Source organism: Teleopsis dalmanni, chromosome 1 (assembly GCF_002237135.1).
Source record: "Teleopsis dalmanni isolate 2A chromosome 1, ASM223713v2, whole genome shotgun sequence".
In the NCBI taxonomy this organism is placed as follows: Eukaryota; Metazoa; Arthropoda; class Insecta; order Diptera; family Diopsidae; genus Teleopsis; species Teleopsis dalmanni.
Genome location: NC_051846.1, coordinates 45,903,293 through 45,921,715, shown reverse-complemented (window position 1 = coordinate 45,921,715; position 18,423 = coordinate 45,903,293). Strand labels below are relative to the sequence as shown.

The window sequence follows — 18,423 nt, the reverse complement described above, 5'->3', positions numbered from 1 at the left end:
CTGTAAACCGTACAATAAAAAAAATATGTATTTCAGAATGTGTGATTAATATATTCTTAGAATTTTTATTTAAATTCGTGTTCAATAGATTATACAGATGTTACAGATGTTTTAAAATACATAGGAAAGAAGCGTTTATTAAATACGATATTTCATTACTTTTTTGTGCCAAAAATTTTAAATTTTTGACATTCAATATAAAAAACACTTAACACTGCACCTCGTAGACATTGTATATATCTATGTTAGGTGTTTTAAGATAAATAGTTAACTTTAAATATATTTGATGAAAAGTTCAAATATACAACCTAGACGTAGCACCACTTACGCCTGGCATATATGTTGGTTACAAAGTTTTAAAAGTAAAAATGAAAAAGAAAACTGTTTTGGACGAATTAGTATTTTTATTCAAAGTAATCTCCCGGTACTTCAACATACATATATATTCCGATAATAATTCAATAATTTCATACCATCCCTAATGATTTCCCGTAATGATTTCTTTGCAATACTGCTTCATGGCCGAAATGGCTTCTTGAATTGATGAAAAACGCTTTCTACGAAGAATTTGCTTCAAATTTCTGAAAAGGTGAAAGTCAGTGAAAAACAGATCTGGAGAATATGACAGCACATTGTCTTTATGAAAAATGACTTTTTCCTTTCGTAGGTTGGGTATTTTTTCAATTAATTTTTTATCTAACTGTTCCAATGGGTTGTGATACCAATTAGAATTAATCGTTTTGAATTTTTTAAGATAATCAATCAATAATCAAGCATTCCCGAAAACTGATGATATAAATCTTTTTGCCGATCTTTTTAACTTAACCTGTTTTCGAGAAGAACCACCAGCTTCAGTCCAGTGTAAACATTCTCTTTTACACTCAGTTAAGAAACATGATGGTAGATCCAGGTCTCATGCATAGTTATAAAACGACGTACAAAATCGGTTTTATTCTGCTTCAAATGCTGCAGGTTATGCTGAGAAATTTGTTTTCGATTCAATTATTGTTGCATTGTCAACGAATGCGGCTCCGAATATTTTCTTCATATATGATTCTTTCTTTGAAGTAAATTATGGACTACTCATTCATCCGAAATGCTTATGATATCAACAATTTTGTACTTACTCGAACTAGAGTCTCTGCGAACAATGTCATAGACTTTCTCAGTGATTTCTGGTGTTGTTACACTTTTTGGACGCACACTACGTGGTTCTTATTCAACTCTAATTTCCATGTATGCACAGTTGGAAATGAAGGACCAGATTGTTTTAACAAGTTTACCATTCTTGCATAATTTGTTCTTGCTGATAAATCGAGAGAAAGAACTTCATCACTGCACGATATACGGTTTAGTTTCATTTTGAAACAATCATCGACAGGTCAACTTCAAATTGCACGTAACACAAAATTAAATTAATAGATCGAAATAAACATCTGACTATGTTCAGTCGCGATAAAGAAATATAATTTTATAGTAAATCCGAATATTTCCAAAGATCCCTGATGATGAATACTTTACAATATTCGAAACAGCGTTGTATGGTTAGTAAAATTTCAAAAAATTAATCAAACTTTTGTAGTTGTTGTTTCTTCATTACCATTCGAACCCTTCTAGTTTTCTTTTCGACATAAAGCGCGTTACATTCGATAAAAAAATGAACCTTATAATTTTATATATTTGATTAAAGTCTAAGCATAAAATCAGATATAGTACCACGTAGATATTGCATATATGTGAGATATATTTAGATCAGGGATGTCCAGACTAGACATTTTTTAATTTTTAATTAAAATTCATTTATTTGCATACCATATAAATAAAATAATGTGGTTCTACTAGTGAGCCAAAAGAAAATTTGTATAATTATGGCATATTCAAAATATGTCGCGGGCCGCACAAGCATTAGCCGCGAACCGTGCTTTGGACAGCCCTAATATAGATGAAGCAATAAAATCTGATATATTCGATAAAAATGTAAAGAATGGTATCAAAGCTTGCGAATATCATTGATAATTCCAATAATAACTTTTATAAAAAACTGTTTATTTTTGAAGTATGTAGCAGATTTTCAATAAGTTTTGTTAGTACCAATAGACTCGCATAATTTATTTTTCGCGTATTTTATGATATTTGTTGTTATGGTTCCATAATAAGAAAAATTATTCTGAAAATTTTTATGATTTTGTAATAAAGTAAGAATTATGTTAAAAACTCTTCAAAATGTACGCATATTAATAAAGCATCCTTAGGATATTTGCTACTTTTCCATGTCGAGCGACACTCAATTATGTCGTACAACAAGTGGAGCAACTGAGTCAAGCGGCAACAAGCAGCACAACTACTGACAAGGAATAATCTCTTCAAATTGCCCACTTAGGCACACAATTGATGCGATTTGATTTCCAACGAAAAGAACACTTAATAAAATATAAAATAATATTAATAATAAGAGTCCCAAGGCGACTGCTACAATGATGTGAATTTGATTGGGACCAGTGCGGAGCAGTTCTACACTGATATGAGCAGTTCGATTTGGATTCAGATTGGTATGGTTTGGTTTGCCATCGTTTGCCAACAACCATTTGACTTTTCACGAACAAGATATGAGAAGAAGATGAAAAAGAAAATTAAGAAGAGGATGAAAAGGCAGAACAAGAAGTAGAGAAGAACTTGGTTGACTACGTTGCCATTGGGACACAATGATAATGTCTTCAAGTTGATTTAATTTAAAAGCAAATTTCTTTTATATGTTGTGACTATTTTCAGGTTTGTATTTCATTTCAATTTTATTTTATTATACTATCCTTCGGTAGATATTGCGACGCAAAGATGCAGTAAAGTGAGTGCACTAAGTTTCAATTTGAAAGGCAAAAGAAATTGTTAAAAAAGGCAAACAACTTTCTTGTTAAAAATATAATTTTGTATACCGGAAATGGTAACTGTTTGCTTATGTTAAATGACTTGCAGATGATAGAAAAGAGCAGATGAAATGAAAATGGCTACAATGTATAAGGATGAGCTTCAATCCGACATTTACACTATAAGTACCTTACGCATAAAAGTACATAAAAGTATTTGATTGCAAAATCAGACAGGAAGTCAATACAAATGCAATTAAATTTTGTGTCTTTGAAAAATCCTAATGAAACGATATTGTCAATAAAGGTATTTACTCTAAAAATACTTTTAATATAAGATATTTGTCATGAATTTAAAATATGTCAAAAGTTATAAAAATTGAATAATAATTTTAAATAAAATAAAATTTTTATTAAAAAGAATTTTGGTTAACTTCAGTTGAGGTAATGTTAAAGTGGCGTCCTTGTGCAACATAGCCCAGCTGCGGTCAAACAATGACCTGTTGTGATACTACGGACAGTCATTGTTCGTATAGTACATCTAACTTTATAACACAGCACTGATTGAGGTTCTTATATATACATATATATATATATATAGGCTTTTGTATAAATATTTTCAATTGCATGAAATGTGATGAACAATACAAGTACTCAATTTTTTTAAGATTCTCCTTTTTTTATTTAATTTTGAACTTCACTGCTGCATGAAACCATTTCTTTTCTCTAACAGTCTGGAAGATAACAGATGAGCTATTTGAAGGCATTCCAAAGTTCACAGTAAACAATATTTCCTCTTATCTGCTTTTTATTTTTTATTTTATTTTAATTTATTTTCATATTTTGTTTTATTTTGTTTTGATTGCTACTTCTTTGGTCAGTTGTTTGAGGCACTTCTTGAGAAACTTTCCAAGTGGTATGCATAAAGTGAATGGTTATTGATGGAATTCCAATTACAACGACCACTTTAACAAACTCAATATTCCCATGGCAGCGGTCGTTATGGCTACATCAGTTGCAGCAGTTTCACAAAGACATATAGTACTTCAAATATATTTCTATCAATTTCTATCAAATATCCATAAAAAGAAAGAAATTCAAATTGAAAATATTGCATGAATTTATAAAAAATAAATAATAAATGCAAATCGTATACTATGCTGCAGAGGCAATAGCCAAAGGATGTGCGAAATGTCCTCTTACCACTTTACATATTCGCATATATTTTTCCTAAGCATTTCGCTAATGTTTTGTTCTTCTCTGGTTTACTGAAGGACAGTGCAGAGCCTGGTCTGAATGACTACGAAGTCACCACACAATTGTTTCCAATTTAAAATCAACGAAAATACATTTGACCCGAAGTGATTGGATTGTATTAAGTGGTTACTCCACAGCAGTTACTGGCTTATCGAGACATTTTTATTTTATTCCTTTTTTATTTAGGATTCTTTTTATTTGAGGTTCTTTTTTATTAAGTTTAAAACTGTTTTTTTTATGTGTATCAACTCCTTTTAACACTGCATACAATTTGAATTTGTTACTACGGTTTTACTCTTCAGTGGCTGCAACATTCCGTAGGGTCCTTCAGCTATTAAAACTCGATTCGTTTTTAATTTAAATTTGCACTGCTGTGGCTTTGCATTTATGAAATTTTTCTTTATAGATTATAACTCAATTCTTTTAAAACTGCAGTTTTCATATTTTATGCAGTCAAATAAAAATGCAAGATTTTATAGAGCATTTTCAAAAATAATATTTTAGTATATGAAATATATAAATGCAAATTTTTTTTTAATGATTTCAAAAATGTTATTTTTATTTAGGAATACTTTTTAAATTAACACAAATATTGTTAGCAGAAATCTACTTTTACTTTAATTAAAATAAAGCTTACTACCTTCCAAATAGAACAAAATAGAAAGATATGCAGATCTGAGGTCAATTATTGCTTAGTCTAATGAAGTGATAAACAATAATCCAGTCAAGGCGCAAAGAGGGGTTTTGTAGAAACCTCGCAGTTAATAGAGAGTAAAAGTGCTCAGGTGCACTGACTCAACTCAACTAGCCTCAACATAGATAGGAAGAAAAATACAGTGTAGAACAGAATCATACCTCAAAGTACGTGCTGGGAGTTTATTAGACGCTGAGGAACAAATGAGAGAAATGAGGATAATTAGGATAAAGTAATAGGATGAAGAAACGAGACTCTGTAAAGTAAGTTCAGTACTACAATTTACTTAATCGTTTTAATCGATTTTGGATAATTACTTTAAATCGAGAAATTGGGTACAATAGATCGCTGTGCAAAGTTCGCCAATTTATAAATCCAACATAAAAATAGGTTTTTTAAAATTTTCACAAAAGTTACAAAAAACCGTAGCGTGATACTGAGTGTAAGTGCCAGCCTTAAGAGCCAGAACATCCATTCCGGTAAGGTATTGCCGTTCTTGGCAAATTTTCAGACGGATCATCATATCCTTCATTATCGTCTAAATAGAATTTTGTGCTCTCTAACTGACAATGATAAAATACTGTCTCGCTTTGGAGTTGATTACATTTTTTGTGTCTGACTGGCTTTGATTTTTGGGTCAGGGGAAGACTGCTAGTTCTATCGTCGCAATGTTTTTGCTGGGAGCCACTATCTTGTTTGTGTTCTATTCTCATATTCTATACAAGAATCACTGTATTAAATGTGGTCCTCATTAAAAATGTTATCGATTGTTCTCATGCAGCTCATACAGAAAACACCTTATATTAGTGCTTCACCTACCTATTTATTAATTGAACTAACATCATTAGTAAGTCATATAATACCCTTTTATTATCAAATTTTGTTCTTATCGAACATAAATAAATGAACATTATATGTCTTATTTACTTAGAGATTTCTCATAAATTTAACTCGTTACATTATATATAATATCTTTAAGTATTTAAACCAATAATTCTTCAAGTGACTCTATCACATATTTTTGTAACTCCTATAAGTTTTTTTGAATATAAAATGAAATTGCAACTTGCAATACAATATTCCCTGCAAATGTTTCTACCACATGTGTGCAATGTAAAATTATTTAATTAAAAAACTTTTGCAATTAAATCTGGAAAAATGTTCACAATTCTATTTAAGTTTGTGAATTTGTGGTTCGTCCATGAATTCTCTAGCTTCCACAATCGAACAATTTTTGAAGTGCTAAGCACCACCGAAAACGACGTACAATCGCACTGTGAATTGCTCTTTAAGCTGAAATTGTAACAAATGCGGTTAATGGCAAGTGACAATAACATTTCATTCAATTGTTTTCGAGACCATTTTCCACTGAAAGACCACATAAAAATTTTGTCCATTCGAATTTTAGATAGAAAAAAAATATATATTTATTATTTTGTCTATAAAGCGTTTTCACAGAAGATTGTTTCGCTTTAATATTGACGCCATTTTCAGCTTCAGATTTGCTCCATTTTCTTATCAGTGAACCAGCATAATATAAGTAAACCTTTTTGCCATATTTTACTTAGGTTGTGGGGTTTGAAGTGCTATTATAAAAACATTGAAAAAAAGAGATTTATTACTCCATTGCATTTGTTGGTTGATAAGAACATTTTTTTTCGTCGTAATTCAGTCTGTTCTTCTCAACCTAAATCATTTTTGTCGCAAATCATGTTTTTAAAATGTACATTTCTGAACCATTGTAATGTCTTCCATCTTATTTTGCCCTTAATTGTTCCCAAAGGGTTGCGAGCGAAATGGTTTTTATTTTTTAATATGTGTCAAATTATGTATTGGATTCGCTACATTCACTCTTAATCTATGCTTTTGGGAGTCTTTTGCTCTGCAAAAATGCCCGCATATCTCATAAGTCATAAATTTTCCATTTCGCCGTTTATGTGTGAATATTTAAATGGAGTTTTTTTTCCATCGCTGCTGTATTTAAAAACAAATTTCATAAACATTGAATTTGATTCAAAAAGGTAGTATTTTTCCATTGCCGCGGTTTTGTTTATCTGTTTGCATATTTACAGGCGTTTTGTCAATGTGTGGGTCTCTTGGGTAAAATATAATGCCGAGTAAATTTACACATAAATGTTTAACCACAAAGGAACGTGATTTTTTGTTGTTTGCAATGCTACGAGTAAGTGTGACACTCAAAAGTAAATAAAATTGAAGCATTAAAAGGCTTAAAAGAGGAAATATTCAGTTTTTTTAGCGTGAATTAATTTTAATTTATTTTCTTCTTTTTTTTTAAATGCGTTTTAATGAATTGTTATACTTGAAATGCTTTAAACTTTTAACTTAAATGCATTATTAATCTGTTTATTTTGTTTAAATGTTTTTCTTCTTTAAACTTTGAAGGTGTGACAGAAAGTCGAATACCGCTAACTAAAATAACTTAGAGAAATATTAAGAAAGATACAACCGAGAATTCTTCAAAGCGTACTAGATGTGAAACCTGTGAAGAAAGAAAACCAACTGGGTTTTCAAAACTGATCTCAATTTCAAAACTAAAATTTTGAAGGTTAAGAGAAGAAATTTTGCGAAATCTGGTGTCGCTAACTAAAATAGCTTAGACATATATTAAGAACGACACAGTCGAGGTTGTTAATACACCCAACGTGTACTGGATATGAGTCCTGTGAAGAAAGAGACCCTGTTGGGTTTCCAAGACTGATCTCAACTTTAAGACTGATATTTGGGTGCAAATTTTTGAAGATGGCGAGAAGACAAAAAAAAAAGATTGGCAAAATCACGTAGAACCGTCAAGAGAAATAAAAAATTTCGACTACACCCAACGTGTACTGGATATGAGTCCTGTAAAAAAGGAGACCCTGTTGAGTTTTCAAGACTGATCTCAACCTCAAGACTGACATTTGGGTGCAAATTTTTGAAAATGGCGAGAAGACAAAAAAAAAAAACGATTGGCAAACTGAAGTAGAACCGTCAAGAAAGTAAAAAATTTTGGGAGCTCCACCTAAAAATGCAAATATAGTTAGCGGTTGTTGAAGTAATACACTTGAATAATTTTGTTTTATTCTGATCTCTCCACCGTGACACTTTAACACAATATTGTATACATTTTTCATATGAACATCATAACAATCAATTAATCAATAGTTTCTTATCTGGATATGTTATTTTTTAAAGAAAGAACAAAAGACAAGTATGTCGTCAGTGGGGTGATAAAGGGCTGAAGATCATGCCCCTCTAATTTATTATCTGCATTTTTATTATTAATTCATCATAACAATTAAATAAATTTAATTTTTAATGACCAAAATTAGCTGAAATCAATTTACAACCGTAAAAAAATCAGTCTCTGGCAACGGGTGTGATCAAAGCACACCATTTACCAGTAAATTCTGTGGAGTGTAAAGTTTTACTTCAAGTCTTGGTGCTTGAATTAAAAGACATTGTCAAGCTTTATCAATAGTCGTTATATGTCCACATTAAAGTAGGACACTCTATTCAGGAAATAAAAATTAGATCTTATATTTCGCAGTGTACTTCTATATCTTGTAGTAATAACAACCGTTATCATTTAAGAAGTTATGTATTAACAATAATTATTATTAAATTCTCTTTGTTTGTGTCTGTGATTTATTGTCGTGTAAAATATTAACAATTATTTAAGTGTGAACTTATAGTTAAAGGATATACATGTATAAATACATGTATATATATCCATATATACCTTATGATCAAAAAAGAACGAGAATTTAAAAAAAAACGAAAATTTTAATTTTTAATAATTTTTTTTATTATAATATTACAATATTATAATAAAAATATTTATTATAATAGTGTTGCCAGCATGAAAATAAAAAAAATTTGCCATTGGAAAAGCGCGGGAATTTAAAAATTCTCGTACTTTTTTGATCACAAGGTATATATTTATTCGCATATATTTTTTATAGTCGTTGAGGATTAAATTACTTAACAATGGTAGTGTTAAAATTCTGTGGTGTTCCAGAAAATTTTTGAAAAATTTCGCAATAGAATAAAAAAAACAAAAATGAAAAAAAGAATATGTGAATGAAAATAGCTTTATGTGAGCATAAAAGCTACCGCAAAATATGAGAACATAAAGAAGTTAAACGTGAATACTCCTTCAAATATGCAATACACACTTACACATAAATAAATGCAAGGATACAAAAGTATGGCTTTACATAAATACGTTGTAGTCACGTAAGTGAGCCGAGCGCATTTGCATACATTTTCACGCTGCATAATTTAAAAAGGTGTTCTGCAATTATTTCCCTTTCTCACACTGACACACATACACACACACACAACTTACAGCTAACGAAAGGATTTTATTCTCACACGTGTTAACAGCACATCAGCAACTCGTGTGCCTTGCAATTGCAAGGGTTTCTTTGTGTGTGTGTGTGTGTGTGTGTGTGCATTTGAGGTGCTTATAAATGCGAAAATGTCGGTTGCTTTACGGTTGTATATATTTGTGTGGTGTTGTGTGTCGTTGTGTGCAATGTGTGACTGTTGCCGTTAATGAAGCGCATAAATTTAATTAAAATCTAATAAAGGCCGCTCTTAGTTCATGCCTCATTTCAGGAGCGGATCAGGTGAGCACACGAAACACTTGCATGTGATTGATTAATTCAGTGTTGAGCAGTTTTAATTATTTTCTTTTAAATAAACAAAGAAAAAAGTCTAAAAAAATTAATGTTAAAAAATGCACTTTTAAGCTGTGAAATTGTAAGGATTTGGCAATTCCCATAAATCACGTTTTTTCCAAAGTAATTTTTCTTTTGTTGCATTCAGCAATTTTCAGTACTTGGCACATATTTTGGATAGAATGCAGTTTCTAATGGCGTTGAGTTATTTATATGTGTACTTACATACTTAAATGGGATGCTAATATATATTAACATATTTGATATATTATATAAAATTCCTTTTTTTTTTCTAAATAAGAAACTTTAAGGATGAAAAGATTTTAAAGAAAAAAATTTGTTTTTTTATGGAGAGTTTGAGTAATAAGGCAGAAGGACAAGCCACAGAAACCATAAATGCTATAAACCATGAATGGTGCATGTGGCTGACATACTTATTTTTACACCCAGTGAAGCACATAATATGCGCTTTGCTCACATGTGCAAAAAGTTTTGAATTTCGAAGTAACTTTCAACTACGAATGGCGAGTGACGAAAACAATAAAACTTTTCAAGCACGTCAACTGTGATTTCTATGCATTCCCATTTATTTCTTTCATACATTTTTTTTTATTTTATTAACACTAGAAATGACTACAGTAAAACATTAAAACAAATGGTCTTAATAAAATAAAAAAAAAAAAAATCTTATTTCTAAAAGTTTATATTGCATGACAAATCAGGTAAGTACTGTAATTAACAGAAGGGAGTATGAGTATGAGAAAGTGAAAATTAAATTAAACGATTGTAAGTAATTACAACAGTTGAGTATGACATTTCTATTTATTTAATAACTCTTTCATTGTTGTATATATATTTTAAATTGAAAACAAATTAAATAGTTGGTTACACTCTGCACTTTAAATTACAATTGTAAGGACTCAATATTTATTGTTTTCATAATAATCACAATAATTGTATAATAATAATTATTTAAAGTCACATTTAACTAAATTAAATAAATGAATAGACGTTTAACGGTATAGCATCATTGAAATTAACCATCTCTATGGAATACCTATGTAATGAGAATTTTAATTTTATTTCTACTTCAATCGACAACCGATATTGTCACGAAAAATAATAAAATGAAATAAATTTGCCAATTTCTTCAATAAGTTTCAGAAATTTACTTTAAATTCAGTAGAACCCACTATCAATCCCCACCCTTTGAAATAATTTTTGTAATCGGATTTCGCTACAACAAACGAAACCCTCTTAAAATTTTCTTAGCTGTAATCAACTGCTAAAACGCATTCCCCGGAATGATTTTTTGATTCGTTCTACTATAAATAAACAGCACACAGCGATAGCAAAAGAATTCGGTGGATGATGTTGTTGTTGGTGTAACCCGCCGGGATTTGAAAAGCCGGGATAACTTATATAAAGACGACAAGACTAGTACATGAGTAGGAAAGTGTATGGGTGAAGTTAGAGTAAAAAGATAATGAGAAAGGCTAAGGGAGGATATAATTGAAATCAACTAGAGTTCAGCCGTAGAAACCTAGCTACTTCAAGTGGATGAGTCCAAATGCCGATTGGACTAAGTTTAGTGTGTGCAGAGGTACAAGAGTACAGATGGGCAATATAATAGAGGATAGAGCTGCCATTTGGCCACATATTAGGAATGGACGTATTTATACGTGACAAATAACTGTTTATTGCATGGCTATGTACTGAACTCAATTGAGCCAGGACAGTTTTTACTATACGGGGGCGATGGATAATCGATAGTATTTGTGCTATTTTACGTCAAAAACTTACAAATGAAGATGACACTGTGCGAAGGTGCGTTAGCGTGCGTTACAAAATTCATGAATTGTTTGACCCAAATCCGATCTTTTTTGGTCGGAAACGCATAATAAAGCTCAAATAATAATCCTTATTATTCTTATTATACTTATTATTCTTACCCTTATTATTATTTTATTTGTTTAGAGTTTACTTAATTTCATTATTTATTTATTCTTGAAGGACTGTTAATGTAAGTTAATGTAAATAAAGGAAGTTTTCAATATAAAGGTGTGTTGTTTTATATAAAAAGGGCACAATAAAATTGATGTAGATTGCCAGGTTTTCTCAGTGTCGATCAAATGAGGAGCCCCCTACAGGAAGGATTTGAATTGCTAACTAATGCTCTAACTCCATTATAGTATATCACAAATAATAATTTACAATTTCATAGAATGCTTTGTGTTTGTAATATAGCTGTATCCTAATAATTCCATTATATTGGAATTTAATTTTTTTAATAGCTACTTATTTTTAAGCTATTAATAAACTTGACCTCAATGTGTCTTCACTGTTTAAAATTAAAATATTTCCAATATAAAAATTAGGTTAAAATCATCATTGAAGTTTATTTGACTAAATGATATCTAAAAGAACGTATTGAACTCTATCAATAAATTAAAGTCTTTAATGACATATATATATATATATATATATATAAGTCGATATTTAAGCGAAACTTTAAACTGGAACAGAAACCTTTGTCCTTGCTGTTAAGTCACATTAAGCAATTGGTTAATGCATCCATTTAGAAACCCAAGAGTTTTGAAAACGCAAAAGTTGGAGAATATGTGTCGTAGTGTTGTAAAAAGTTGCATTTACAAGCAAATAAAATAAAATAAAAATTACTTGTATAAAGTAAAAGACAACCAATATGAATTCTAAAAAAGTTGTAGTTTCGCAAGACTTGTTGTATAAAATTTGTATTACTTCTTTTGAAAATATGACGCTCGGAAGCTCTTAAAATGAAGGATGCAAAACACAATACAACTATACAAAGTAGTAAAATAAATTATAGCTTCTCAAGTAAAAGGACTCGTCGTATTTCAAGTCGAAGCTTTGCAGCAATTTTTAATTTAATTTTGTGTTTAAGTTTCCAACAAACAAAAAAAACCAAAAAAAAGGATAAAGAAACCAAAGAACTCAACAAATATAAAACGTGCACTTTTGGCTTTTCTGCTTACGCACACATAAATCCTTGCACATTCGTCCTGTAATGCTGACATAAGTCACATAGCGACTTGTAGGGTTGCCAACAATTAGAAATGTTTTTGTTATGCATTTGTGTATTCCGTTTTTATTTGCATAAAACTTATTCAGTGAGATTTTACTGCTTTGTCGAGCTTGGTTGGCAACAATGCGTACGTCACGAGGTATAGTACATTTATCCCTACGATTCAAAGAAAGTACAACAAAACATTATGGCATCCGGTTAAACTTCTTGAGATCTCGAGTTTTCATTCGCACAGTTAAAATTTTATTTAACTTTACCAACCAAGCAAGCTGTGGTGTCTTTATTGCCACAATTGTTGCTTTGCGACAGAAGTTTTCCGTTTTCCGTTTTCTTCTTCTTATTTTAATTTTTATATACCTAGAAAAAAACGAGGTCTCAATGTTCAACTTATAAAAACACAATAAAACAAAAAAAAAAAATTAATATATAAAATTATAACTTCAAAATACAAAAGATTTCTAGATTTTATATCTGGTTATATGGATGTTATCATTTATTTGAGTCATGAATTAATTTCATTATAACGATATGCCAAGGTAAAATAATATTGATAACTAAAACACATTTGTATATATAAAGAGTATTCAGAATGTCTGTGCATCGTTGAATGTGCATCATTGCAAACTTAAATAATCGTGAATGCATTTTGTGTATATTAGTCTTGCAAATATTTAAAACAGGTGATTTTTGTTTTTATATTAATCAGATTCTATATGCATAATTTTAACAATCCCAAGAAAAGTGAAAAGCAAATTTAAAAAAAAAAAAATAAACTCGGTATACAAATATATAATATATAATACATGAAAACCTTCTGTTTCCTCAAGGAAATCTAGAATGAGATTTACCTCATTACTGGTCCACTTTTTGTTGCCACATTTCCGAATATTTTTGTCTAGAAGCTCCGATATTCATGGACGTGAAAAAGATATGAAATCAAACAAAACAATTGTCAACAAAACTTGACAGTTTCGCTAAAATATTGCCCAGCACACAGTAAAAAAAGCAGTATCATTCACAATAAAGTCTTGAAAACCACATATGCAGGAGGTAATTGGTATTGAAGTGCACTGTCATAAGAAACAACAAAAATTTTGTTAATTTCAAGTATTGCCACGTACTCATTATCAGCGGTCTTAAGAAATATTCGAATTTTTCAAATAGTTATAGTCCATACATAATTTGTTTGGACTGCAAATGCCTGATCTATCAAATTAAGAACAATAACTAATTGTGTTTTTCCACAAGAAACCAAGGCTGATTAGTAATCGGCAATACTCGAAACACTGTTGGTCAGCCAAATTTCAATAAATCAAATCATTTCTGTTGTTGTCTTTTTATTTCTATTCGAATTCTTCTAACTTTTAAAGTTTCTTTTCGTCACAAAATGCGTCAATCTCAGCAAGAATTTAATTAACATTAAAGAATTTCATATATGCTTTTAATACGAATACACTGATATTTGTATTATTCGTTAACGTAGTCCTAATTATGATTCGTAATCGTAATCCTAATTACGATTCATAGTCGTAATCCAAATTACGATTCGTAATCCTAATCCTAATTACGATTCGTAATCGTAATCCTAATTACGATTCGTAATCGTAATCCTAGTTACGATTCGTAATCGTAATCCTAACTACGATTCGTAATCCTAATTTCAAAACTAATTATTAATATGATTTTGAAATTAGGATGTTTATTCCAGGATGGTTCTTTTGAAATTTTGTATAGTGAAACTAGAAAAAATGTATCAAATGTTGTCAAAATTAGTGCGATTCATTATTAAAAAAAACTTTTTCTTAGGCTTTTAAGATTTTGGCAGGCTCTAATCCTGCTACTTTTAAAATTATTTTTCAAATGCCCAGGAGAAAAGATGGTTGTATTTTTACTCCCTGTATTTAATATGGTATATTGTGTATCACAGACAGCACTACTGCTGCACGTTCGCAATGGATAATCTAGATAGTTGTATGTATTATTCTATATGTTTTTACGCATAATGTACGGTAACCGATTGGATACAATTAGCACCACGAATAAGAAGCTTATTATTATTAAAATGAGATATGTTAAATAGATGTCACAAGGTTTTAATTTAAATTTGAAAATGAACTGCATGAGAATTATAAATATTAAGTTCCAGTATGTACTAATATGAGTATATTATTTTATATGTACAACTTTTTATTTTTTGCATTTGCACTTAATATTCCAACAGTTACAGGGACAATTTAATGACATTGTCAAAACCATATTGATATTTAAACTGCAAATGAGTTCCTTCAGGAATTTGACTTTGAGCATTTATTTCTTTCTTAGGAGGAAAACACCTCTGGCACAGCCCCAAAGAGTGCAACAACACATTGAATGAAAGTAATTAATCCAGTCATTCTATCCGCGAATCTATTCTATCATTCTATAAGATATTTTATTTTGAAACACATGTTAAATTAAAATATCATTTACCATATATATATATTTTTTTTTTTTTAAAACTACTTATTATATATTATTATAAAACATATCCACCACAACCCATAGTTATTTGAGGCTTTCGAAATCACTGAAGATGAATTGTTATTAAATTTAATTTTTAGATTAAATTTGAAATCCAATAAATTTAAAAATTAAATTAATATTTCTGTGCCATTGCATACTATAAAATAATTCAATTTATTGAAAATTATTAAAATTCGTAACAAATCTAATCAGTTTCACAATAATATTATTTGTGTTTTTTATTTTAATTTTCAGTATATTTTTTAAGACTTAACGTTTTAATTTAATTAATTATCTTTTTATGGTTTACAGATAGGAATGACTTTCATACTAAATATACAAATGTGTTTATTAAATTTATACACAATATTTTTGATTTATATAGCTATGGAATTATATGGAATTATAACTAAAATACTTTAATTTTATAATTTTATTCAAATACTTTTATGTGACTATTTCATACATAAAACTATAAAAGATTATGGCTTGAAACTCTTATAGTCAATCACATATTTATTTCGAAAATTTATAGCAGAAATAAAATACATATTCAGAACAAATTTAATATGAAACAAGTTATTAACGTTATATTAAAATTTTTTTTAGCTCTACAGCTATAAAATTTAATAGGTATTATCATTTAAAACCATATATGCACAATGATTATAGCAAAATTTTGATACTAATGCGTTGGATTTGTAAATAATAGTACTCTATATAATCTTCAAATTAAACAAAAAATTATTATTTTATTCATGATGTACCAATAGTTATCAAATCTTTAAAAGGACATCAAACGGATTGCTTTAGTAATTAAGTGGTAACCCTTTCTGAGTCTGATCAATGCTTTGCCATCAACCTCTTGTCATTTAGTCTTTACTGATTATATCTTAGGTTGTCTGTGTAGACAATGCGGTTAGAACCATTAACTGCGGTTAGAAAACCTTAAAGTGCTTTAATATTAATTTCCACTGGTGTGTGAAGATTTTTGATGAGCGACTTATCGAAGGTCATTGCTTTTTATATCCAAAAGGTATACCATATATTAATATAGAAATTTATTTAGTTCCAGTCTTTGTTTAGTTGTAAGATACTCAAAAAAGTGAACTCTTAATAGTTTGACACCGCGCATATACTTGTTAGTAACCAAGTAGATATGGGGCGCTCTCATCGTATTCCACAGAACTGTGAACGGAAATTTAAAAGATTAAATGAGAGATTCAATTTTTCAGTAATGTACCCTAAACCGATGTGGTGGGTCAACAAATCAACTACAAGACAAGATATTTTCTTAATAGCACTATTTTTAGCTATAGAGCTATATTTTATACAAAAGGTTGCACATTATTAAATTTTCATATCTGCCTTATACCCAAACGTTCCGAATGATTACCTGATGTAATTGCGAACGATGATTACCTTGTAATTACGGAAAATATGCTTTCAATCGAATATTTAGAGAAATGTGAAGCTTTTTCGACATCTCATTCAGAGATGTTTAGCAGACAAAACCCACCCCGAATTTGAATTGCCATGAATCTAGAACTTTAAAGGAGTTTGACTCCCTGATAGCATATGTATATTCCTATAAAATACATTACTCACTTTTAGACAAGTTATTGCTTGTTTATTAGCTATCATATAAACTATCATATATAGAACACTGTAATTATTACAAAATGGATAATAATATATTTATTTAGTCTTTAAAAAAAAAAAACATCGCGGCCTACAACACTACTTATTTTTGAGCCATCAATATTATATATGAACACTTTCGAGAAATAAATGTCTCTAGCTGCATAATCAATGCTTTTTGAAGTAGGACTGAGAAGATTAAGAACGGAGCAGCCGTAGCCTTGATCACTAGGCTTCCATTATGAAGTAGCTTTAAGTCTAAGAGCAAGTAATGATACTGTGGCGACCCAGTTGGCTGTGCATTTATTGAATTTAAAAAGTAAAATTCAATTTCAAATATTTTTAAGTTTTTTGTTTTGATTGAGGAGAACGTTTCGATTTTTCTCTCTGTAAAAAGTTGAATAAAAGTTTATTAACATTGAAAATTTTTAGAGTTTTATTAATTAGCAAGGTGAACAGATCATTGCTAAATTGGTGACCCCGACGTGATTTCGAAAAAGTTTAAATTTAGAAATATTAACTTCTGAGCTAAATATCTAATTATCGAGCTGTGATGTCAGTTGCAGACGAAGGTGTAGTAATGGCTTCTGATAGTGGAAGTGTCGTAAACCGTGTAGCAGTGAGGGTGCCACCGTTTTGGCACGAGCGACCGGAGATTTGGTTTGCTCAGATCGAGGCGCAATTCGCAGTAGCTGCCATTACGAGTGACATCACACAGTTCAACACGGTAGTAGCAGCGATTGAGTCAAGTGTTATCGCCGATGTAAGTGATGCAGTGCTTCATCCTCCTGAAACTGGAAGATACGCTAATTTAAAGGCTTGCATCATAGAGCGGTACAGTGAGAGCGAGCAGCGGAAGATTCAACGGTTGTTGTCAGAAGTTGAACTTGGTGATAGACGCCCAACACAGTTGCTAACGGAGTTGACAGCATTAGCTAAAGACAAGGTGAGCGATGAGTTCCTTAAGTCTCTTTGGCTGAAGCGTTTGCCACCACAAGTGCGCGCTATTCTGCAGGCATCGAACGTGGCACTAGCAGAACTGGCGAAATTAGCAGATCGTATTTGCGAGGCGGGTGATTTTCAACAGATAGCTGTAGCGTCAGCCTCTGATTGTCCAGCCTATTCTGAGAATGCTGTGATTTTACGAAGGCTTGAGCAAATCGAACAGCGTCTGAGTCGTTTGGATTTACGTCGTAGTGAGTCGGTGCAAAGTCGATCGTCATCGAGGAGACGTAGGCGAACTCGTTCCCGACCAGGAAGTCATCCAGATTGGTGCTGGTATCACGAAAGGTTTGGTGATAGAGCTAATGCTTGTCGGCAGCCCTGTAGTTTTGTGGCAAGCTCTCATCAGTCAAAAAACTAGGCACTCCTTCTACGTCGTCGAGCCGAGAAGGGGTTAGTGTTCGTATAGCTCGACTTAGTATTAAAGATCCCGCCACGTCGACCGTTTTCCTCATTGATACTGGTGCGGACATATCAGTTTTACCGAAGTCGTTCTGTCGTTGGAAGCAAAGGGCTAACAGTGTTGCATCAGTTAATTTATATGCTGCTAATGGTACGCCTATTCAAACATTTGGCGAGCGTCGACTGCTTTTGTCTTTGGGTTTGCGTAGAGATTTCCCGTGGACGTTCGTGATTGCGGATGTTAGCTGTCCTATTGTTGGAGCCGACTTCCTTAATCACTATGACTTGTTAGTGGATTTGAAAAGGAAGCGGTTAGTT

General features: G+C 30.9%; 1 protein-coding gene across 1 annotated transcript; it reads left to right on the top strand.

Moving 5' to 3' along the window:
• Nucleotides 1–17,281: 17,281 nt before the first annotated feature.
• Nucleotides 17,282–18,064, top strand: LOC119680576. Its single transcript, XM_038093474.1, has one exon. The coding sequence runs from the start codon at nt 17,282–17,284 to the stop codon at nt 18,062–18,064; it is 783 nt and encodes a 260-aa protein (XP_037949402.1).
• Nucleotides 18,065–18,423: the final 359 nt, after the last annotated feature.